The 25,398-nt window shown below is 39.8% G+C and overlaps 4 protein-coding genes across 4 annotated transcripts; all 4 read left to right on the plus strand.

The window, feature by feature from the left end:
* Nucleotides 1–5,718: 5,718 nt before the first annotated feature.
* Nucleotides 5,719–7,900, plus strand: tmsb2 (thymosin beta 2). Its single transcript, XM_059346334.1, has 3 exons — nucleotides 5,719–5,852; nucleotides 6,940–7,044; nucleotides 7,312–7,900. The coding sequence occupies exons 2-3, from the start codon at nucleotides 6,945–6,947 to the stop codon at nucleotides 7,347–7,349; spliced, it is 138 nt and encodes a 45-aa protein (XP_059202317.1). The 5' UTR covers nucleotides 5,719–5,852; nucleotides 6,940–6,944; the 3' UTR covers nucleotides 7,350–7,900.
* Nucleotides 7,901–11,258: 3,358 nt separating this feature from the next.
* LOC131982026 (protein Wnt-8a-like) lies at nucleotides 11,259–13,241 on the plus strand. Its single transcript, XM_059346582.1, has 6 exons — nucleotides 11,259–11,385; nucleotides 11,494–11,527; nucleotides 11,659–11,797; nucleotides 12,180–12,305; nucleotides 12,401–12,543; nucleotides 12,675–13,241. Exons 1-6 carry the CDS (start codon nucleotides 11,315–11,317, stop codon nucleotides 13,239–13,241), a joined length of 1,080 nt encoding a protein of 359 aa, XP_059202565.1. The 5' UTR covers nucleotides 11,259–11,314.
* A 770-nt stretch (nucleotides 13,242–14,011) lies between these two features.
* Nucleotides 14,012–16,037, plus strand: LOC131982024 (protein Wnt-8-like). Its single transcript, XM_059346580.1, has 6 exons — nucleotides 14,012–14,073; nucleotides 14,169–14,202; nucleotides 14,303–14,432; nucleotides 14,767–14,892; nucleotides 15,110–15,252; nucleotides 15,338–16,037. The coding sequence occupies exons 1-6, from the start codon at nucleotides 14,012–14,014 to the stop codon at nucleotides 15,893–15,895; spliced, it is 1,053 nt and encodes a 350-aa protein (XP_059202563.1). The 3' UTR covers nucleotides 15,896–16,037.
* A 2,500-nt stretch (nucleotides 16,038–18,537) lies between these two features.
* Nucleotides 18,538–23,694, plus strand: lcp2b (lymphocyte cytosolic protein 2b). The gene is given in 14 exon segments (XM_059346335.1): nucleotides 18,538–18,630; nucleotides 19,577–19,686; nucleotides 19,688–19,789; nucleotides 19,880–19,942; nucleotides 20,024–20,052; nucleotides 20,149–20,189; nucleotides 20,342–20,543; nucleotides 21,394–21,492; nucleotides 21,593–21,667; nucleotides 22,347–22,431; nucleotides 22,531–22,609; nucleotides 22,980–23,054; nucleotides 23,204–23,353; nucleotides 23,544–23,694. Coding segments are annotated over 14 exon segments (1,314 nt in total). The 5' UTR covers nucleotides 18,538–18,552; the 3' UTR covers nucleotides 23,670–23,694.
* Nucleotides 23,695–25,398: the final 1,704 nt, after the last annotated feature.

Consider the following 25,398-nt stretch of genomic DNA (forward strand, 5'->3'; position numbering starts at 1 on the left):
TAGTTGTGGAGATCATGAGCTGAGGCAGCGCGCTTATCTGGTCCCACTGATCCTGCACTGTTCTAACCCGTCCTACACATCCCACAACTCTGTTGAAACGCACTCCAGTCTGACGTGTTTCTGCACAATCGCTCCACTTTGTTAATTCCTCTTTGAATGTGGCGTAATCAGACTTGTTTGATAGATAACTCCTACCGAGACTGACAAAGTTAAAAGATTATTTATGTAAGGCCTCTGCATATCTGCGTTAGAGTTCCTTCATTCTGTTGGTTTAAGGCTGATTAAAAAATGCCTGGCAGCGTTAAATTTATGTGAATAGGGTGGGTAATTACATGTCATTCATTGCTTCTTAATCTCTTTTTCCATCAAGTTGAAGGATGAAAAATAGCTTGACCTGTGTGCAAGTGTGCATGAAAGTGTGTGTGTGTGTGTGTGTGTGTGTGTGTGTGTGTGTTAACATTTAATGTGTCTGAGAGAACAGCCACTGCTTTACCCAAGCTTCAGAGAGCACAGCTGCGGCTGGCTGACACATGAACCAGACCACAAAAAAACAACAAGGAGGGGAAAAGTATGAGGAGAGTGATGGTAGAAAGATGAGAGTGAATTGTTAACTGAAATAAAACAAGACGGAGAGTCAAAAAACATGATAGCAGCTCTGTGAGGCTCCACTTATGCTCCGCCTCAACTGGGAAGTCGGAATTTTTGAGTTCCCAGTTGTAAATTTAAACTCAAAAGCCCTCTCAAGTTGCATTTCTAACTCGTCAACCCACTGTCAAACTTCTATCTGTGGATGTGTGTTTGTACATGCAAAATACAGCAGAATGTGCAAGTATCAACTGGTATTGCTAACAATGGCTCCCACTTCCCACACCCCATGAAGTAATGGTTTTTAAACTTGTTGTCCGCAGTTGACTCTGGTCTGATGTAACATAATTCCGAGCTCAGACTTTTAATTTCCATGGTAAATGTAATGCAACATTAGGCACAGTGGTGCTTTAGCTAAATGCTAATATCAGCAGGCCTATAAGCACACAGTGGGAATGCCAACATGCTGAACTTTGTTTACTCTTAGACTTCAGTGTGTTAGCCTGCTAACACATGCCATCAGCAGAGGCCGATGGGAATGAAAGAGGGGCATGATTATCGACTCATTCAGAGTGTATACTTATAAAAACAAATGTGAATCAGTTTCAACATTAAATATATTGTCTTTGCACAGTTTTCTATTTAATATATGTCACAAAGGATTAGCAGATTATCGATTATCTATTTTATTTACGTTTAAGATTACCTTTTTTGGAATATGGGATGTTTTGAGAAGTCCTGCTTTTCTATATTTTATATCAGATTATATATATATATTTGGGTTTTGAACTGACAAAAAAAAGACATTTAAAGACATCACCTCACACTTCAAGAAACAAGGATTGAAATGTGTCACTATTTTTTGACATTTTTAGACCAAATGAATAACTGATTAATGGAGAAAATGGGCAGATCAATCGATGATTAGTTGAAGCTCTAGTTGGGACATTTCAAAAAAGCCACAACCTGTGAACATCATAGCGGTGCTAGAGGAAAAGTCAGGGGATCACCAAAGTTATTAGGATTCATCCTCAGGGCACCATAAACATTGGTCCAAAAATATATGATATTCCACCCAGGAGTTGTTGAGATTTCTCTGCTAAAGCAAACTGGTTCTGTCATCAAATACAAATGATACTGACTGCATCACCCTGAAGTTAACTTTTTTTAATCACTTTGTTACACTGAGCTGTTAATTCTATATTTACTGACCTGTTCCCTGAAATGTAAACAAATCAACACAAAAAATCCACAACATTCTAACAAATCAATCCCAGAAGTTCAGTAAATGACGCACACTACATGCTTATTTGCCACATCAGTGAAAGCAAATACTGCTTTACTTGAAGCTTCACGGCTAAACTGACAATAATTTATGGAACCTCCTTTTCCTCCCATTTGAATCATCTCCTCTTCTCTCTGACTGTCATGCTAAACCACTGAACTATCTGGCATGAAACTCTGCTCGCTATTAACACACAAGTACGGAAGAAACTGTTTGGAAAAGCGTGAAGAGTTTTTTTTTTTTTTTTTTAATCACATTAGTGACATTAAGATTCAAGATGCTACAAGCTGTTCTGCTGTTGAGTGCTGAGGGATGAGTGCACCCTGGTGGGCCCTCATAGACTGTTCATCTCAGTGCCTGGAAAAGTTAAAACAGTCCTGTGCTGCCATCCTGTGTTTAGACATATCCAAGCATGACATACACACTTAAAAAGTCTAACTGCATATTTTGAATATTGCTAATAATAGTAGAGTAAGATATATAGATATTTCAGTAATAACATCTATCCATCTATCTATCTTAAATGCATGTTCTGGCTCTTACACCGACATCCATCTAGAGATTGGCAAACAACACGGAGATGGACTTGATCCCAGAAAAGGTTTACTGGTCTATTACCATCCACCAAACAAGCAGTGGTCTGCCTGACTGTTCTGACAGGTCGTTTGGCTGCTTAGTCTGACCTTTGTCAGTGTACATCTTGTCTCCGAGCTTTAAATATGATAACATTTCAAACAGAAAGGTTAATAGGAGGGCTCCGGCAAATTTAGAGAAGGTCAAAGATCTTTCCCCTCCAACACACACAGTATCAAAAACAAACAAACAACTCAATAGGTGGATACGTCTCAAAGGGTGAATCAGTACGATTTGAAAAGCACTGATGTATAATTAGCTCCATATGGCTATCACATAGGTTAGTGTGCTGAGGTATTGGGTGTAGCATTCAGCATAACAAGGCTGAGCTTATTATTCATTTTGTTTGAACGTGTCAACACAGACAGCGCCTCTTAAATGAATCAGTTCCACACTTTGTCCAGCAGGTGGTGCTGCAGCCTCCTGACAGAGCACTCAGAGGTATGCATGACCTCATTGTGATCCAGTAAAACCCAAAGTCATGCAGTAATATGATGTCACACGTTAACACAGTGCTTCCCAGAACCCTAATGTGCAGCCATTTGCCTGGCTCATTGTATCATTTCAAAAGGGTTGAGGTCATGTTGACTCATCATCACGTTGCTATTCTAAGATGAGATGTGCGCTCTGAGATAGATTCCCCTCCCGGGCTGCAGCAGCAGGCTGTAACTGTACCCCTGGCAAGATTAAAGAGGAAAGACCTGCAGGTTTCATGATGTCAGCAGAGGGCCATGAGCTCTGCACGTCATGCCTTTATTAGTGCCTGATGTAATCAGGAGATGCTTGATCAGTCGCAAAATAAAGGATGTGACAAATAATGTGTAGAGATACTTAAATAAAAGCTCTGATGCAGACCATAAATGGCTAAAAATCTTTTTAAATAAGCTATGATTTGGTAGTGAAAAAAATGTTCATGACAGTATATAAGAAATACACAGTATGATTATGTGTAGGGCTGCAATTGAGGATTATTTTATTATTGTTTAATCTGCTTTTTAAGTTAATCCAAAAATACATATCTTTATACAATTCTATTGATCACTCTAGATTGTTTTGGTGTGAGTGTTGGAGATTAACTATAGAAATGTCTGCCTGCTCTACCAATATAATGCTAGAATCAGAATTGGATCAGAATCAAAATTATCTTTATTGGCCAGGTACACATACTAGGGATTTGACTCTGGTTTGCTTGCTCTCATACAAAAATACAAATTTTAAATATCAAAATAGGTAGAAAAGACATTAGAAAAAATATGTACAAGGTCAGGTTGGTAAAATGTACTGAAATAATTATAATTATGGTAAATGTAGCTATAGTAATGCCTTTTTACAGGCACAGTGGTGCTGAGGGTTACTGTCTCTCTGTGACTGTTTGTGCCTGTGGAAAGAAGCAAACTGTTCTTGAGTCGATGGCAAATTCCCGTGTGGTGCTCATATACACACAGAAAAAAGCATCTGAAAAAACTCAATAGCTCGATATCTCAAGATAGTTCTCAGACCTTGATTTGAGCCGTTTCAAGTATAAACTATTTTCTTTCTAGTAACAGCTTTGCTATATTCAAGAGAAGGCAGATATCTGTAAAGCCAATATCTCCAACACAACTTACACCAAAACAATCTAAGTTGATAAAAAGCACTACAGGTATAACAATGTGTGATAATATGGGTGTTGATTTGGGGATGAACTGTCCCTTTACGCCTGAAGTGATGCCTTCAAATTCCTTGATTAGGCTGACCAACAAGTTTAAATAGCTGCAAATTAATTTCCTATCGATTGACTGATCAGCTTTAATTGTGTGTCATACAGTCATGAATGATCTGGTGGTTGTTGTTGAATTTTACAGTAAATTTATTGTATCATCATTTATGTTTTGTGCTGTTTTGTATGTATATTCAGGTTGAGTTTTATGTATCTGTATAAAGCCCTTCTAAGGGTGGCTACTGTGAATGAGCTTGGGCTATAAATGTTATGGTATGTGGCACTGGTCCATGCTTTATATTTGCCCCTATGAATATAAACATTAAATATATGAACAGGGTTTTCTATGGTGCTTTGACTTGGCACTGTGCAAGAAAGGGCACAAATGTGGCTACACACTTTAATTCTATAAATACCCCTGTCCCTGACACAATTCCAACATGTAATGGTTGCTATAGAGGTACACAAGAACTGTAACCGTACATATCCATTCACATGGAATATTATAATTAGCCAGATTTAGATTTGTATTATATCATTGTTGTTATGTATGAATTTGAGTTTTGTGTACTTGTATAAAAGTCCCTCTAAGGATGGTCACTGTAATGTGGTTTGGGCTATAAATGATCTGGTATGTGGCACTAGTCTTCACCCTATTAGTATAATAATTAAATATATAAATAGGGTTTTCTACAGTGCTTTGACTTGGCTCTGTGCAAGAATGGGCATCAACTCATTCATTTTAATTCTATAAATACTCTATGAAAACACAATTTCAACATGTAATGACCATTATCAAGTAATAAAAGAACTGTAACTTTACATATTAATACCAATGGAACACTATGATTAGCCAGAGTGACTTTTATGGCAATTTTATTAAAACATTTTTTGCACCTTGTGTGTTTTTTTAAATGTATTCTTGCTGAGTTTTGTGTATTTGTATGAAGGCCCATCTAGGGATGGGCATTGCAATTTGGCTTGGGCTATAAATGAAGTGGAATGTGGCACTGGTCCATGTCATATTTTACTTGTTTCTCTATAAATAAACACTACATTAAAAAATATGCCTCTATAAAAATAATGAACTCATTACATGACTTCCAATCTTAAGAAATACACCTAGCTGACACATACTCAGCATTTAATGAATATTATATGAGAAAGAAGTTCAGTCATGGTACATACACATACTGCAACTTCTTATACAGCCCATTGCTAGCTATAGGCTATCGAAGCAGACATCTTTCTACTGTATCATTTAGTGTCCCTGACCTATTCAACAGAACCACAGTACAATATAATATGTATCACCCACTACACCATACGTAAATAATTGATCTCAGCTGAACATTAACAGAACAGCTGTTTCCTATCACTGGATGGTTTCCTCTAGTCTTTTCCCTGGAGAACATTAATATTGATGACGTGGAGGAAGGCTGACCATGCTCAGTCATTCTCTCTCTCCCACCTCTCTCTCTCTCTCCCCCTCCCTCCCTCTTATACCCACACCCTGGATGCAGGCAGGCGTGCTCACACCGGCAGAATCACTCAGCTTCCGCGTCGCTCTCCCTTCTCCATCTCTGTGTCTCTATCCCTCCCTACTCTCTCCGCTGGTGGATTTTTAGCCCACAGCTGTGTGGAACACCGGTAAGAAACAAATCATCTCTCCTTCAGTGTGTTTCAGTGTCTCTGTGTCCGTGTGTGTCTTTCTGGTTCTGTTTTACTAGAGTCAAACAAAGGATTGGGGTGTGGCTGGATGAGAAGAGGCTGACTGCTGATGGCAGCTGTGAAATGATGTGAAAGAGGGATGTCGAGGATGATGATGATGGTGGTGATAAGGGAACAATAGAGCACATGTTTGAATAATTAGGTTTGCTGATGAATTGTAAAAGGTGAGATTATGACTGCTGCTGTTATTATCAAGACATGGCAGGGCTGGGTAAAGACACCATTTGTAGCTACAGGGTAATTGAGAAATGATTTGGTGTGCCTCCTTTTAAGAAAGTGAAATATTTAAATTCTGGCCATGTGCCAAGCATGTCTATTTCTCTGTCAAAGCTATTAGGCCCCATTCAAATTCAGGGTGATTTTACAGTAGCTTGGCTTGCAAATGACTGGCTCCGGGCTAGTGGGCTTGTCACATTTCCACAGCAGTCCCTGACAAGAGCACTGGTTGAAATAGGCGTGACTGGGCCAGACCGTGCAGGACAGATTAGTCAGACCTGCGGCTAGGTCAGGAATATGACTGCAGTGGAGCACTGCCTAAATCCACGAGGCTGCAGGGGTGGATGCAGAGGCAGGGAGAGAAAGAGAGAGAGAGACAGAGGATGCGGAGGAAGAGAACAAAGACCTCAGCCTTGGAGAGGGAAAAGCAAAGACAAAGGAGTGAACAGACAGCTAGTTAAAAATAGACACACGTTAGCTACATGGGCATTTTGTGAGAGGGGAATATGAAGCATGTGTGAGGCAGCCACCACTCACATGCTGCCATGTGGACATGTCTGAGCTGCACATGTCGTAGCCACTCCCTTTTTGTGCAGTCGGTTTTCAAAGATTATCCTCAATATCAGACAAAGCCAGATAGATTTTTGACAGCTATTGCGATGACTTGTCAGAACACTGGTCTTACAATATAGAATATATCTAATGTTCTGTTATGTAATGTCAGTATGATGGCTGACAGGAAAGGTCAAACCTGTGAGCTCAGGTGTTTTTTTTTTCTTATCTTTCACAGCCAAAATGTCTGACAAGCCTGACATGACTGAGATCGCCCGTTTCGACAAGACAAAGCTGAAGAAGACAGAGACAAAAGAGAAAAACCCTCTGCCCACCAAAGAGAGTGAGTGCCCCTTGTGTGCGTGTGTTTGTGTGTGTGTGTGTGTGTGTGTGTGTGTGTGTGTGTAGCCTTGATCCCCTGCAACAATTTTCCTGTCAGTAGCTACTCATCACCTCCACTGCTGTCAAAAGACTACATGCTCAGCAAGCAGAGCAGAAAAAAAACAATTTGCTGCAACATCAGCACATGGAAAAGCAGCATCCTCTCACATATCCACTAACTAAACACCAAGCCTGCTGAGCTAAACTGTCTTCTCCTTTTCTTCCCCAGCCATCGAGCAAGAGAGGAAAGGCGATGCCACACCTTGACTTCTAAGCACATGAAGAAAAGAAGCTGAGATGCCACAGCAAAAAGCACTTTTTTTTGATTACCACAGTATTCCAATGTCTTACTTTGTCTTCAGAAAAGGGTGCTCTTGAGCTCCCTGGGGTGCCGTGAGGGTATATGGCATCCTCACGTCGGGGCTCTCTTACCACTCAGGTGGAGAAAAACTTTAGCCTGGGTGCCTGTCTTGCACTGTTAGCCTATAGCTAACATTTCTCCAATATTGCCAAACTGGGGAGTGGTGTAGTGATGTAGCACACAGAGACAGGCAGGCACCCAGGCTAGGGGGAGGCGGGGAGGGGGGTGTCTACACACATGGGAGCAATCGGAGACTAATCATGTGGGATGTTTTCTTAATAAACTTTTTACTTTTCTTTATGAAATAAATATGAAGACGTGGAACCAGTCAGTCCTGTGCATATTGTTGTCTTTTTTTTTATGTCTCTGTGCAACATTTGGACTCTAATACTCATACTCATGAGGCTTATCATGCACAGCCATGGAATTAATACAAAATAAAAGTGTTTGCAATTTGCTCTGTACAGTTTATTAAGTATGCTTTTATATAATTCACTCCAGATATATGAGTGCATTCTAAGAGCTGATGTTCATGCGATTTATAGTCTGTTTCTCCATACCGTTCTAAAAATAAATATAATAATTTGCCTCCTCCACATGGCTAAAATGAAAGATAAATCATATGCACATATACAGAAAACTAAATCAACACAATAAATTAACTACAAAACTGTAAATTATATGATTAAAACATTTAAACTCAATTCAGCATTAATGCAAACCCTGCTACTATTTCAAACTAGCTCAGGTTGTGAGTATAAACTATTAGTTGATTAGTGATCTGAAAAATTAACCGGCAAAAATTCTGACAATCACTTAATATTTTAGTCATTCAGAAACTGAGAAAGAGTCAGGACAGAGAGGAAGACATGGTCCAAATGATAATTTCAAGTCAGGGTCGAACACCAGTAATATGCTGAAACATCTTTCTATACAACATTATCTTTAACCCCAGGGATGTCATGAATTGGACACTTTATGCACAATTACCACTGCTTTTTTAGTTTGGTTCCTATTTGGCTTTCTTATTTGATGAAGAAAAACAAAAACAAAGAAACAAATGCTGTATAAACATTCACACATTTTATCTACACAGTGTTCAGACTCAGAAATAATAAATCAGTTGCATTAACCTATGCAGTACTATCTTTTTCCCCCTCCACAAAGAAAATGATCAAGAATCAATAGAATTAATCGTGGATCAATAAATGGTATCAATAAAATATTAATAATTCCCCTGCCTATGTGAGAATTTGCTATTTTCCTTATTCTTTTATGATGGTAAATCATTTTTGGTTTTTATACATTTGTTTTTATTTTAAGACCTCGCCCTTGGCTCTGGGAAACTGTGATGTGTAGTTCTTAATACTTTTTTACATTTTATTAAGTATTTATTGTTGAAATAATATTGTAGAAAACAATAGGCACAACTTCATCATCATAACTGAGTGAATGTTAACAGCAACAACATCACTGGGATAATTTCACAGCTCATCATTGCCACCATAGATATATAAAGAATTTATAACTTAAGACTCTAGGCTCTATATCTATTAGTGCCACCACAGACTACCAGCTCCTGTAGCTAGCATATGCTAGCCTGCTAGCCTGTAGTGGCTGCGCCTGCTAGTGGCTGGAGAAACGTGATTGGCTGAAAGGTGAAAAGGGGCGGGGATTGGTGGCCACAAGACTGTCATGAAAGGTGACAAAATATTAATAAAAAAAGAATATTTACACTATTTATTGTATTTTTTCCAGAACTTTTCTGCATTTATGTTTATAGAACTTATTTATGCTGCCTACTATATATGTCCTAAAATGTTATTTTTTAATTCTATGACAGCAGCCTATAGTATGGTCTTTTACAACCCAAAAGTTGCGTCTGACTGGTGTCGCTGGCTGGCGTCACCAGTCCTGCCACCCTCCCTCGGCCTGTCAAGCCCGTCACCTCCTGAGCCTTTATTGCTCCATTTCTCTCACCTCTAGCTGCCATAAATCAGCCATCAGCGCTCCCTGGACGGCCTAATGTGTCTCAAATGTCTGTTAGATCTATTTAATTAGCACGCAGTTTTACTTCATGTTATTTTAAGCATCGTGTAGGCTGACTGACCCTGCAGTTTCCTCTGGAATACACATACAAAGTTGCATGAAAAATAAAATCGATAAAGTAATGACAACTTATATACTTATTGTTATCATCATCAAGGCCTATATTGCAATGTATGGTAATACGTATTTGAGAGGCTTTTCCTTTTTTATGACATAGGCTATATTTCTTAAAATTACTTAACAAACCACGTGATTTGTCCTTGAGAGTTTCGGCGTTAATCTTGCACCCATGCTGCAACACGCCCAGCTGGATAGAGTACTATTGTTTGCAGGTTATTAACCCATTAAAATCCTTGAATGAGCCTTCCGTTATTAATGGCAAATTATGAATTAATCGCTCTGTATTATTCCTCAACAAGGTGTTGAAGGGCTCGAGGTTTCAGTCATATTGCAGAATGATTGTGGGTGATGTCTAATTAATGGGGATTATCCTCACCTACACCTCTCCACTATTGTGTGTGGGACCTCGCCCAGCCGTCTTCCTATTGTCCAGCGCGCAGAGTGAATTGTTGTTTTAGGGATTTTTGAGTGGCTTAAAGGGGATTTGACAAGTGTAAGCGATCAAATCTGGAAAAGTGTAATGTTAATCATTAACGTGGTAACTTCTCTCGCATCAAATCTATGAGTATTAACTGACAGAAACTGGCATGATGAATGTTGATGGTCGCAGTGATGGTGGAGGCTAAATCAAGGCATGATAATCAAAATTAAATGTGCTGGGACTGAGGATAATCATTTTAATTTTATTATGTGTGATCAATATTAAGTTATATATCTAGTAATCAAAACACAACAGAATTATTGACCCTATATTCTAACTTACAATTTTATGGTTTAAACATTAAAGCTGGTATTTGTTTATCCTCTTGTAAATTCCAGACTGTTTTCACACCAAGTTGTTTCCCAGGGAAACATCTATTATCCTATTATCACGAAGCTGCCAATGTCGCCGATGTGTGAGGCAGTATTTACATGACTATATACCATCAGCTCCTGAAAGACTTTATGGCTTTGTAGTCACTGTCTTTCCCCCTGGGACACTGGTGCCATTTCCCAAACGTTTCCAACTACACATGATGCCTCACAACTACAGTCCCTTCTGAATTTATGACTAATAATTAGGATCTATATTCATATGTTTTGGTCACATCAAGTTGTGCTGTGCTGTGAATGTGATATTTGCGGCAGTGCAGCAGGAAAGTCCTCTCCAAATCCCCTTACAATAAATCACCAATATTCATATATCAATACTAAAGAGGCTTATACGTGTCAAATCATTAATAGCTTTACATTGACTTTACTGGGCATAATGATGTTTGGCCATTAAATTTAATATTTTCTAATTGAGTCCTATCATAATAAAGCTGAAATCCAATTATTATATTATTAATATATGACTTGAGATAATATATACGGGATGTTGGATTCATGGTTAAAGTGTATAGGGATTAGAGCCTGGGAACGACAGGTGAATGAATGAATGCATGAATGAGGGGACGTTTTACTGTCTGCGTCACTGCTTTGAAGTGCACTTATGCACCGACGGCTCCTATTTGTCTATAGGACGTGGCAACCATTGTCGTCGTCGACGCATTTTCACAGTGAAATGTTACCTGCGGGACGAGAGCTGTCAATCAAGGGGGGCAAGACCATATAAATATCATCAGCGCTAAGTCTGGCTACAACCTCAGTTGCCTTCCTCTCTCCTGGCACTCACATCTGGGATACAAACAAACAGGCCTCCGCTTGGAATACAGCTGTGATGGGACCTTTGCATCTCCTTCCAGCCGTGGTTCTGTCCATGTGCTGTCATGTTCACTTTACATTAGCTTGGTATGTCATGTACTTTTGGATGAATTCATTTAAAACTGAAGCTTACTATGTTTGCTGGTTTGGTGAGCTGGGATTAACGTGGCTGTCTTGTTTTCTTTCTTTCTATAGGACGGTGAATAACTTCCTCATGACTGGACCTAAGGTAAATACATTTCTATCTAAGACTATGTTGTGCGTAAAACATCTTATGTATAAAGCTGATTTTGTAATGGCAATTCATTTTCGTATAGATTAAATGCAATGACTGACGTTACTCTTTTTTTCTTTCCCAAGGCCTTTCTGACATATGCAGGCAGTGTGCAAGTGGGCGCACAAAGTGGAATACATGAGTGTAAACACCAGTTTGCGTGGGAGAGATGGAACTGCCCAGAAAACACGCTCCAGTTATCCACACACAATGGCCTTCGAAGTGGTAAGACATTTGGATCAATATATGTTTATTATATTTATGACTTGCAGTACTGAAGTGGAGCGGTGGCGAGTTTAATTCTAGCAACTGACAAATTTGCTGAAGCCCTTTTGCGCAAAGTTAATCCTTCAGTTCAGAGAAGGCACTGATTGTGCCCTCCACGGAGAAGGGACACACAAACATCAGCATACACTACTTGCTGGAAACACGTTGATAAAACACCAACAATGCCCAACATTATTACCGCATTAATCTCCAATAATGCCTTTACGCACGGTTCCCGCAGCTTTTACGCACAGTATTTCAGTGCAGTAATGGCGTATTTATGGTGCCAAATTGGATTGCAAACTGAAACACTGTGCTTTTCTTTTTTGTCACTTTATAGCCACAAGGGAAACATCTTTTGTCCACGCCATTAGCGCGGCTGGAGTGATGTACACGCTCACTAAGAACTGCAGTATGGGAGACTTTGACAACTGCGGCTGTGACGACTCCAGAATTGGACAGACAGGTACGTGTTTATGCTATACGTGTTCTATTTATAGCCATACTAGATTACGTGATATTCTTTAATGATATAACTGAATAATGTTTTTTAATCTCCAGGTGGAAGAGGGTGGATTTGGGGAGGCTGCAGTGACAATGTGGCGTTTGGAGAAAAGATCTCCAAACAGTTTGTGGACGCGCTGGAAGGTGGGCATGACTCTCGCGCAGCAGTCAACCTGCATAACAACGAGGCAGGCAGACTGGTAAGATATGTTTTTACTATTATTAGTCACTGAAGAGTATTAACACGTTTATGGAATATGTTCTCAAATGCAAATATGAATTAAAAGTTTAAGTGACTGATTTCCAACTAACACTCTGACTCTCTTGGCAGGCAATCAAAGCTACCATGAGGAGAGCCTGTAAGTGTCACGGAGTGTCTGGCAGCTGCAGCATCCAAACCTGCTGGATGCAGCTGGCCGACTTCAGAGAGGTGGGCAACTACCTGAAGACGAAGCACGAGCATGCAAAGAAGCTGGAGATGGACAAGAAGCCGGCGAGGGTTGGGAACAGCGCGGATAACAGAGGAGCCATGGCGCACGCTTTTAGGGGTATCCCCCGTACTGAGCTCATTTACCTAGAAGACTCTCCTGATTACTGCGTTAAGAACCAGAGCGTGGGATTTCCGGGCACCGAGGGGCGGGAGTGTCTAAAAGGTAGCAAGAACATGTCCCAGTGGGAGAGGAAGAGCTGCCGCAGGCTGTGCTTTGACTGCGGCCTCAAAGTTGTGGAGAAGCGCATTGAGGTTGTCAGCAGCTGCAACTGCAAATTTCACTGGTGCTGCACCGTGAAGTGTGACAAATGCACGCAAGTTGTTACTAAATATTACTGTGCACGTAAAGAAGGTGTCAGGAAACCTCATAATAAAACGAAGCGCAGACACCGTGCGCGCCGGCACTGACTGGCATTTGTGGCATTGAATATCATCAAATCAGTCAAATAAAATCAAAATTACTTTATTTATCCCCGAGGGGATATTGGCTGTAGGAGCGAAGGATCTTTTGTATCTCTCCGTCCTGCAACGGAGAGAGAGGAGCCGTTCACTGCTGTTTTTTTGGTCCATAAAGGTGTTGTGTAGCATATATACATATATATACATAACATATCATCACTTTTTATTCAGCGTTTTGCATATAAATAAGAATGTTATAGCTATATTCAACTATCACAACAACTGAAGCGTACCTGAAGAATTTTACTGCACTTGATCTTATCGATTTGATTCTGTATATAAATCCAACTTTTTATTGAGGACCAAACTCTACGCATGCTCACACGTTTATGTTGGTGTTTAGGGCATAACTGGTCGGATTTGTCTTCTGTGAAGTCCGTAAATTGTCTAATGTTTTTATGTATTTTTATTGAAAATGTAAATAAATATTTTTTCTACAATACGCATGACTCAGACTGATCCTTTCTGTGGCAGTCTTTTTGTATATTGGTGCCCTGGTGTCACACAGCCTTGGGGAAGAGAATAAACTGGTAACTAATGCCATCCTTTGAAGTGCGCATATAGGCGTTTCCTGAACTCGTCAACCAATCAGCGTCCTCTGACCTCGGGGACAAAGAACAAGAGTTCCATTTGTTCTTCATTCAAATAAAAGAGAAAGTTGCAGCTCCCAGGGCCAAAATAACTAGAGCTCTACTCTGAGGATAACAGTGGAGGTGAACATGGTGCATTTATTATTTTGGCTCCTGCCTCTTTTATACAAAATGTGTCCGGGACATGCTTGGTAAGAGATTAACTGCACTGTTTGCTTGCAACATTGTTAATGTGTAAACTTAACCTAAGGTTGATGTCATCATTTATCCTCTATGTTCTTCTTAGGGTGGCCAATAACTTTCTTATGACGGGACCCAAGGTAAATAATAATCTATATAATAGAAGAGACAACCTTACAAGTTATGGATAGCACTTCAAATTGTGAATCAGGTCACAAACTGACATTGCCTCTCCTGCAGGCCTATCTCACCTATGCAAGAAGCGTGCAGGGAGGCGCACAGACTGGGATCGAGGAGTGCAAACACCAGTTTGCGTGGGATAGATGGAACTGTCCCGACAGCGCAACTCAGCTCAAAGGACTCAAACGAGGTGGGTTTAGATTCTAAACACAACTCCGTCATTGAGTTGTGTATTCAGCGCATACATTATTACAGGAAAAAAATAATGTATGCGTAAAATGCGTAAAAGGGATATAAAATAACATAGGACCATACACTGAAATGGAAATGTATCAGTCATAGTATAATAATGTGTTCACACATCAATATCAATGTGAGCCTAGATGTTTGTTACATTCATGCCATAGAGAAGCCTATTTCTTTCAATTTTTGTAATTATAAAAGGCACAGTTGCAGTATTTTGTTAAGGTTGCGGATCACTTGGGTTATTTTAAGCACGATTGCCCGTTTTCTCTCACTAACAGCCACCAGAGAGACCTCTTTCGTCCACGCCATCAGTGCAGCGGGAGTCATGTACACTCTGACCAGGAACTGTAGTCTGGGAGACCTCGATAACTGCGGCTGTGATGTCTCCAAGAACGGAAAAATTGGTGAGATATTCTCACACAAACTAGAACGTATAAGGCCTACTCAGAATATGTGGTGTGTGTGTGTGTGTGTGTGTGTGTGTGTGTGTGTGTGTGTGTGTGTGTGTGTGTGTGTGTATAACATTTATATGGGATCAATAAGCGATTCAAGTTATTTTTCCTTTCGGATGGTCAGATGGTTGAATATTGTGGCCTGATTTGTGTAATATCGTGTGTGCAGGTGGTCGTGGTTGGTTGTGGGGAGGTTGCAGTGATAACGTGGATTTCGGGGAGAGGATTTCCAAACAGTACGTGGATGCGCAGGAGACAGGTCAGGACTCCAGGGCTGCTGTCAACCTGCACAACAACGCGGCTGGCCGGCTGGTAAGTTCTGGCCATGCCATAGATATTTATCTGACATTAAATTAGCTCAAGAGGCCAGTCATCAATTGTCCCTGGTTTCCAACAGGCCGTGAAGGCAACAATGAAGCGGATCTGTAGGTGCCATGGCATGTCTGAGAGCTGCAGTGTCAAAACCTGCTGGACTCAGCTGTCAGATTTCAGAGAGATCGGCAACTACCTGAAGATGAAGCACAGCCATGCCCAAAAACTGGACATCGACAAAAAGCGTGCGCGCGCGGGCAACAGCGCAGACAACCGAGGTGCCATCGTGGACGCGTTTGGCAGCGTGGCCCCGACGGAGCTCATCTACCTGGAGGACTCCCCGGACTACTGCAAGAAGAACACCAGCCTGGGGCTGTACGGCACCGAGGGCCGGGAGTGTGTGCAGCACGGAGAGGGTCTAACGCAGTGGGAGAGGCGCAGCTGCCGCAGGTTGTGTCATGAATGCGGCCTGAGGGTGGAGGAGAAGCGCACGGAGGTTGTCAGCAGCTGCAACTGCAAATTCCACTGGTGCTGCACGGTGAACTGTGAGGACTGCTCTCAGGTTATAGTAAAACATGTGTGCGCCAAGAGGGAAGCTTCTGATGGCCACGGCTTCAGACGGAGATACCGTGGACCCAAGTGAAAAAACATCACAGTATAGTCTGTATAAAATGGCCCATATTAAGATCGTTAATGTCTGTTTGCACTTTCTATGTCTCCTTGTATAAATACTTGTTTATTTATGAATATTGTGTTTTGTTTAATTAAAATAAAAGTTAACATTTAAAACTTCTTAATCTCGTTTTATTTCAGTAAATAAACACTCGATTGTTCCACTTAATAAATCCCAGGATCATTGGGTTTTATAAGAGGGCACACAATTAGAATGAGAATGCAGCGAATACACTTAACAGAGGATTACATGGATAACATGGTGCAGTTCGCACCTAACCAAGGTGTTGATCCAGCGTTGATCCACTAGCACTTTGATGTCGACGTGTATTGATTTCATTCAAAGCTTTGAAAGACAAATTAGGGAAGCATTTCCACCAGTAGAAGTTACTATTTGGCTTGATAATCCCGTACTAGTCTTTGTCACACCCCAATGCAAATGTATCACAATACATCAAAGCCTATGAGGGGAAACGCAGACTGTGACAGGAATTGTGACCAAACTTCACGGTTACTGTTTCTCAGTAAAGTGGGTCACATTGGGGTCCAGATATTACATAGTAAATCCAGTGAGGCGACAGTTATAAATAAGCCTTGAAAGCAAGTTAATTTCTAATCTTATAATTTGCAAGTAATTAGGTCTTAGGGAAGCCTTGTCTCCGCCCACTGGCCTATCTGTGTTTTAAGAGCCTTTCATTTGCCTCCTTCTCTCCTCTACCCCCTGTATCTCCAAAAATCTTCCTCTCAGCTGGACGTGTCATAAATCTGCCACTGTCCCAGCTAAATGAGTGATGGCAGGGATATTACCTTCATGGGGGGGTCCATGCCTGGGGGAGAGGGGGTGGGATGAGGCTGTCTTACTATCTTTACAGAGCAGTCACAGTGGAAGCAGTAAATGAGGAGATAAGTGAGAAATTACAGCATGGATTATCATTACATTATACAACTGATCAACTGGTGTCACTTTAGATGAGGGCTGCACTATTATTCGAATCACAATATAGACTAGTGCAATATCCAAATTGCAGGAAGGTGCAATATTTATTATTATATTGGAGGGAATCATAATTCCCTCCAGTATCATGAATCGAATCACAATACCAGTCAAAATAATCACAATCAGATTCTGTTTCCAAACCATGCAGCAGGTAGGATCCCCAACAACTCTGGCAACATTAAAGTCAATGGAGGCCAGACTGCTTGTTGTTTAAAATTTGACATACTAGCTCACATGCACTGATAAAAGAAAACACCCAAACTGCATTAGAAACACTTAAACACTCTGACAAACATCACACATATCCACATAAGCTAAAACCCCATGGGTAAATGTAGGACAGAATGGGTTTCTCGGACAGAAAGTGTTTTATAAGACAGAACAGAAAATCTGAGAAACTACAACAAGAGTAAAAAATGTGAATCTCGAAAAAACAAGTAACACTTTCATAGACCAAAACACTCCCTCCCATCCTTCCCATTTGTCTATTTGCTTCTAGGGATGTCCTGTATTTCCCATGCTGTCCTGCTGTGCGTTAATGAAGGTTTCGCCCCACTGGAAGCCCTCTCCGTTCCGCCCCTTATCTCTTCCCTCCACTGAGTACATTATTGGTTCCATATTGGTCCCATATGATGCTGTTGCTTGCTTGTGCTCTAAAAGCTGCTCACTTTTCTCTAAATAGTGCAATTTCTAGGGAGAGGGTCAGTTATTTATCCTGAAACAGTTTGGAGAAACTAACCTTTTGGGACTTCATAAAGAGAATCAGGACATACTTTAATCTTAAACTGATTCAATATTGCTAAAAAAAAATGCTGCATCTATTTTTTTTAAATTATACTGTAGTTCATGCCTGTTCCACAGTGGTGGTATCGTGTCTTTCTTTGGGGGGTATGTTTCCCCAATCAGGACAGAAGAGGAAAACAGGGGAGGGAGGGGAGGTGAGCTCCCGCAGAGACCCCCCAGGAGGACTCATGTATTCACCCAGACATGCCTGGGGGTCTAGGGGGATCTGAGCGTGATTGATCATCCCTTCTCTCTGCTGCCCTCCTCTCTCACCTGGGTGTGAGATACCAAGAGGCCCGACACAGGCTGCAGGCTGTGATACAACATCTAACACAGCCTTCAACAAGGCCATGTTATGAATTAGAATAAAAAGCAAAAACTATCTCTAAGCAGCAACATTAATATGAATTTAACTACAGCAGAGCATTAAATCCACATTAGGTGTGAGCAGTCCATTTGGATCCTATATCTAAAAGTGTTTAGGAAATCTGCTTCACATATCAAGATCCTGCTGTTCAGTCAAATATCAGACACATAAGTTAGCACACATACAATCATAACCACTGAATGCAACACAAAGCCTGTGGCTGTGTGAGTAAGTCTAGGGCAGGAAATCACCAGGTGCTGTGTTTAGAGACAGTTATTTTCTATCTGCAGTGCATATAAACCACAGAAAACTTCTACTTCTGTCTATGACACGACAGATGTGTACATGAGTATGCCTATTTAAAGGCCAGAGATTTCATGCAAAAGGTTTGTTGAAGACTTCAACAGCAGTTTTGTGAGCCTACAAAACAAAAGCCCCTGCTGTCTGTGCGCAGTGGATGTGATACTGTCAAGAAACAAGAATGAGTTTAAACAATGTTCCTTCAAAATCGGAGGTGATGGGATGGAATCCCAAAAATCTGGCCAACTACATGAGGAGGGTGAGTATCAAAAGAGCAGCTTGAGGGAGAAATAAAAATGTTTTTTTCTATCTTCTGTAAAACTCTTTTCTCATTTCTGTAAAATGCGGTTACTTAAAGGCTGTTACTTCTGCGATGTTGATTTAACACTTCATATATCACGTCTATACAACTATGAAACTAAGTAAACGATATATTCGATTAAATACATTACGCTTGAAGTAATCTAAGCATTGTTAGATTTTTTTTTTTCAAAATGTGCCGTTTTGTGCTGTTTTTAACCACAGTTTGATGCAGTATGATGCCGTATTTCCATAGAATTATAAAACTCCACAAACATACTTTAAATCACTACACTGGCCTCCTGTGAGTCAGAGGATAGATTTTAAAATCTTACTGCTGGTGTACAAAGCACTGAATGGTCTCGGACCAAATCATATGCTTGATCTGCTACCTCTCTACGAAGCATCCAGACCCCTTAGGTCATCTGGAACTGGCTTGTTGCGTGTCCCAAGAACAAGAACTAAGCGGGGTGAGGCAGCTTTCAGTTATTATGCTCCTCACCTGTGGAACAAACTACCTGTAGATCTGAGGTCTGCCCAAACGGTCAGCTCCTTTAAATCAGGACTAAAAACACTGTTGTTTACTGCAGCGTACTCTTAACTTTAACACTTATCTGCTCTACTCTACTGCCCTTACTTTTTAACTACGCAATGTTTGACTTGCACTTTTTATTATTTTATCTCTTTTCTTATCCTGCTGTATCTTATTTTATCTAATTTGTATTTTTATTTCTATTTCCCTGTTTTCATTGACTGTTTTTACTTTTTTCAATTGTGTCTTGCTGTTTTTAATGTTTATGTAAAGCACTTTGAATCACCTTGTGTTGAATTGTGCTATACAAATAAACTTGCCTTGCCTTACTGTAAACGTTTGCCTGCTCTAAAAGTGTGTGACATTTTCTCAGCTAAAATTATCCGGCTGTGACAAATTGGTGATAAAGAGCAGCATAACTGGAGCATGGTTCATGGTAAGTGTGCATGTATCTCTGGAGGCCTTTATACCTATGTAATATTCTGAAATACTATTCTACTAATACTATTCTTTATTAATATTCGAATTATATCATCCAGCAAATGACTGCATGTGACCTTCAAGTATTCCCCGGCCTTTATGTCCCGTGAGTCTGAACAAAAACATGTTTTTGTATTGACACTAAAAAGTTTTCTAACCAAACATATTGATAAACAAAGGTCTTGTATCTTCATAGAATAATTACTAAGATCCAAAATGAAATCAACAACGGGGAACAGAAGAGGACGTTTGGTCTTAAGTGAGGAAACTGATATTTTAAAGCTTCTACCAAATATGAAGTGAACAATCATGCGTAACTTTATTTTGTTTTTTTATGCAGATCGTTGGGAAAAAAGTCCCCCAAACAAGGTAAAGAGCTTGGGTTCAACTATGCCACTGATACCACAGAGCCATCTTCCCATCAGGCCTCATACTTTTCTTTTTACCTTGTTTATCTTCCTACAGTATTTGTACAGGAGGAAGAAGTTTGGGACTCTGATGAGTTTGTAAGTAAAAAGCTACAAGTTGTTTTTTTATAAGTTTGGCCACTTTAAATGATACAAACCTATAACAGAAGGAATTGTTCACAAAACTGTATTCTGTTATCTGAGTTGCCTACATGCTCATTACTTGTGTCACATGTCTGGGCTGTGGTCAGGACAATGACAGTGATCATGACTATGAAGGACCGGACGAGGAGCAAAAGGACGACAGCTACATCTGTGCTCTGACTGAGCTGCTAACAGCTGAGGAAGAAGACAGTGATGAGATCTATGAAGACCACGAGAGGCCTTCCCCCACAGACATCATGAAGCCACAACGCCCTCCAAGAGGGGATAAACTTCCTGACAGTCAGTACTGTACACAATATAATGCAATCATGTGTAACAATGTCAGTGTATCTACAGCCTTTTATTTTATATGCTTGAAGCAGAATTGGAGATCACATGTCCAGCAGACACAAATGCCAGTGACAAAAACTACCTTAAAATTATATTATTAGTTTTAAATGTTCAATTAAAGATTTAAACAAACTGATAACTACCAAATACTCATACATTTTTATAAATTTAACCCTTTAAATGCTATGTTTACATAATGCTACAACTGGTGTTATGTGGATCAAAAAGAGAAAAAACTTGTCTTGTCTAAAGTGTTGCTGGCCTACATTAAGTTTATTTTCTAATGCCGCTGTTTTTTTATGAGAAAAAAAAATTAATAGTAATATATGCACGTTTTTTTTCAGTGTGAGATATGTCAATCATGTGCAACAACTGAAATATATTTTTGATGCATTTGAAAATTCATTTTGATGCACTGCATCAAACACTACAGTTCTCTGCAACACAGCAGCAATAACCCTAGTGGAAACAAGGAAGTTGCATGTATTTGTCTCTATAGAGTACACATAAGAAAAATAGATCAAATTGGTGGAAAATAGGAAAAAATATTATATTGAAACCAGGGCTCTAGATTGAAGCCTAATAAAACGCAGGAATTTGCAATGGTCGTGGGCTCAAAAAATGTGGTTTTAATAGGTTATGAGTGTCTATATTTTGGCTACACCGAGGCAAAAAAAAACCCTAAATTGATCAACGTATGCTGTATGCAGTCGCAATGATAAAAAAAAAAAGAGTGTTAAACATTTCAGTCTTATGCACAACCCTTTAAATAAAGTGTTACCAAAACTTATTTATGTATGGGTGCAAGTAGTTCCTGTTCCTGTTGAAAGGACTTCAAAACCTCCACAACCTTGTCCACCAAGAATGATGCATACCCCTCAGAGACCTTCCAGAGCACCAGGTGACTGTACATTTAAAACATCCAAACCCTCTCACTTGTTGATGATGATGATGATGATGATGATCTAAGCCTTATAAAAAACATGTTCTACCCATTCTGAACCCAGCCATCCAACCCACTCTGCACATTGACAGGAGCAAGAAGCCTGGACATTCTGGTCAGACAGACCTTACAAAATCAAGTATGTGCTGCTTATCATGTTTGGAATGATTCTAACACAGAGGTGTCAAACTCTGGCCCGTGGGCCAAATTTGGCCCGCAGTATAATTATATTTGGCCCGCGAGGAAATACCAAAATATAATACTACAAATCCCAGAATGCTCTGCTCGTGTTTTGGAAGCAAACTGAGCAACAATTAAAGTTGTCTATATGCACTTTTTCTTGCTAGTCCAAGGCATGGGCTTGAATGGTTGCACATTCATTGAAGGATATTATTATAAGTCATTTGGTTTATTGTTATTTTATTCTTACATTTATTTTTAGCCTGTGGAAAAAGATTACTGTTAAATTTAAATTTAAAGAAGGCCGCATATAAAATAAAGGGACATACGATTTTTATTTAAATTTTATTTAAGAAATTAATGCCATTGATGTGTTTGTTTGTTTTATTTGATATTCAATTTTGAATGTTTGCAATATTAAGTTATATCAAGCTTTGCTTGTTCCATTTCGTTTGAACTTGTTTAGGTCAATTTTTTCAATAAATATCAATGTTGGCCCGTGACTTTGTCCAAGTTTAAAATTTTGGCCCACTGTGTATTTGAGTTTGACACCCCTGTTCTAACAGATGAACCAGCAAAGTCTTGATCTTGTTACAATATTCAACATTTTGCTTCACACTATCCACTATGTCCACAAGAGGGCAGTGCTGTCAAGGCTCCTTGCTCACCCACAAGCAATATCCCTAAACCAAGAGTCCCCAAACATGCAGATGTATCCAACAGGTAGGACATGGAAAATTATGATTCTAACCCTTCATTCTGAGTAGTGCAATTATTTACCGATTTTTTTCAATAATGCTCTATTTTCTACCCCCCTTCTAGGGCAGGTAAACTCCTTCCAGCTCCTCCTGTGCCAAAACTGCCTGATGAGATTAACAATTCAATACCCCAACCAAGTAAGGTGAGAATCAAGAGTTGAATTAACATCCAGCCACTTATCCATACGGTATATATTGTTGGAGCTAGAGAACATGCATGATATTCAGGGTGAGCTTTTCTGTGCAACTACACAATTTCAGTACTTTCAGAAGGGAAACAGTAGATGGCGATGTTGTAAAAAGAACACAATGGTGGGACCCGTGTGTCTGCTCTAATCTCAAGAGATTTACATTTTATTCCCAGTTACCCAACCTAGTGAATATCTGTAACATTTATTTTACAACAACTATAATGAAATGAAACGCATTTCTGTAACCACAAAAGAAAAATGAGAAGAAAGCGCTGGTTTATTTATTTTTTTTACTATGACTGTCTTATTATGTTGCAAGCAGGGTTTGGATCCCAGCTGGTATGGAGGAAAGGTGACCAGACATCAAGCGGAAGCTGCTCTCAGAGAGGTGAACAAGGTCAGGTGCTGCCTCTGACAGTCTCTCAGTCTGTCATCCTCCTCTTTCTAAAGCACAGACACACATATACACAAACATGCAGCTGGAATCTCACAGGATTTTATTTGCAGCTTCTGTATGTGTCAATTTGTCCCTATTTGTGTCTTTAGGATGGGGCATTTGTGGTAAGGGACAGCACCCAAGGGGCAGTTGAGCACCCCTACACCCTAATGCTGCTGAAACAAGGCAAGGTTTACAACATAATGATCCGTAGCCAAGGCAACTTCTTCTCTCTCGGCAAAAGCCACAAAGACACCAAGGTAAACTCATAATGATGATGCCATTAACTACAATGTTTAAATGAAAGGAAAAAGCCAGTCTGTGTTCACTTGAAGTACACACTGAAAAGTTCATATCTTGTGGCACGCCTCAGGGAGCGCTTGATGCTGACTTGTGCTGCGCTGCGTCATTAGGTCCCTGTCATCTTTTTTGTGTGCTGCTGTGCTGTAGAGTTTCCCCGGGGTGAGGGAGATGATTACCCATCACGCACACACCCCGCTGCTGCTCATTGATGCCACAGACCAAAGCTCTGAAGCGAAGAGCCAGTGCTGTCTGCTGCACCCTGCGGGACTCTGACCAGCACCAACACCAAGCTTAATGTGGGTGTTTGCATCCCTCTATTCATGCTAATTTGTTATCATGCATTGCCTTTTAAATACAACAAAACAAATGTCACATTTTTTTGCAAACACAAAGGTCATTGTTATGCAACTCCTTGGTTGTCCTTTTTTTGGTAACTTCCCTTGTATTTTTAGTAAACAGTGTGAGAGAAAAGGTATGCTTTTTGGCTTGTTTATTTTCTTAAACCACACAGCATTACCTTGGTTCTTCATGCTTCATTTTCAGGTCGCGCTGGGGGCCGCTGCTGCTGAACTTCTTTGGTATTCAGGAACGCCAACTTGTCAGGGTGGCCAACACAAACGATCAGATCACATTGCATCAACTGGGTCCGTACTGCAGGCAGGAAACAAATACCTTGTTTTACGAGTGCCTCTGGTCTAACATGTCGAAAAAAGTCCTATATAAGATATAATATGCAAGTCATATATAAACTAAACATAAGAATCCACGTCATGGAATTACCTGATTGACACTTGTATATTTGCCTTTCCATTTTGTCCTGTTAAAATATATCTTTACTGGTATTCAGTGTACCTCTGTCACAAGGAAACAGTATTTAAACAGCAGTAAATTGCCCCAGCAAAATAAATTATGTTTTTGATCACTGAGAAATTGCTATTTATTCAGATATTTCCAATGCCTGAGTTATCTTTCAATTCAATTCAAATCTTCAATGATTAGTCAACTAATCGATTAGTCAAGCTTCAGAAAAATAATAAACTACTTTGACATTCAATTAACCTTTTCTGTTTTTTATGTCATAATAATTTGGACAGACAAAACAACATGGACAGACAAAACAACATCCTTAATCACCTTGGATTTAGAGAAAAAAAAGGATGAGGGGTATTTTTTTTTTTTTTTTACTATTTGGTGACATTTTATAAACCAATTACGATTCATCAAAAAAAATAATGAGCAGATTGCTTGATAACGAAAACAATCGTTTCAGCCCTTATTCTATCCCACCCAATACTTTTATCAAGGTTTTGAATGTTTTTGTTTACTCAGAAAAACAAACTACCGTAAATCAAATTTGCACAAAACATCCAGTATGCATACTAAATACGATTTTTTTCAGGGTGGTGTTGTTGGACAAAGTTGTTCCACATTGCAATGCACAATGAAAACAGGGGAGCTACTCATAGCTGGAACAATTACAACAGTTTGAGGTCAACACAGCACAGACAAACTAAAAGAGCAGTTCATCTTTTGGAAAATTTTATTATTTTTGTCTTTAATAGGCTTTTAATTTGTACCTTTCAGCAGCTGTATTAAATATGCTGATTGACATCTGCTAGAGCATGTATTTTGCAATTTATTGTCAGTATACAATGGTATACTAGAAGCTAAAAACATACATTTTTTTAAAAAGGTGACACAGCCAAAACAAACACGCCTATGATGTTTGTTTCTGGGCTTTGACTTAGTAAAGAAAGCACATTAGACAAGACAGTAAGCACACTACTTTGACTGCCTTGTTGCCCATGAACTGTCCCCTGTGGCAAAAAAGTAGTTGCAACAGCATGCCTAACATCAAATCCATGATGGACAACCATGTGTGTGAAATCCTTCCGTTAGTCCTATCTACCCATCAGCAGCGTGTGATCTGACAGACATCATGTTGCACCGTGTAACTGCGCACCACTGACATCTACAAGCAAGGCTAAGTTAAGCAGCAGTT

The sequence above is a fragment of the Centropristis striata genome, chromosome 12, assembly GCF_030273125.1.
Source record: "Centropristis striata isolate RG_2023a ecotype Rhode Island chromosome 12, C.striata_1.0, whole genome shotgun sequence".
In the NCBI taxonomy this organism is placed as follows: domain Eukaryota; kingdom Metazoa; phylum Chordata; class Actinopteri; order Perciformes; family Serranidae; genus Centropristis; species Centropristis striata.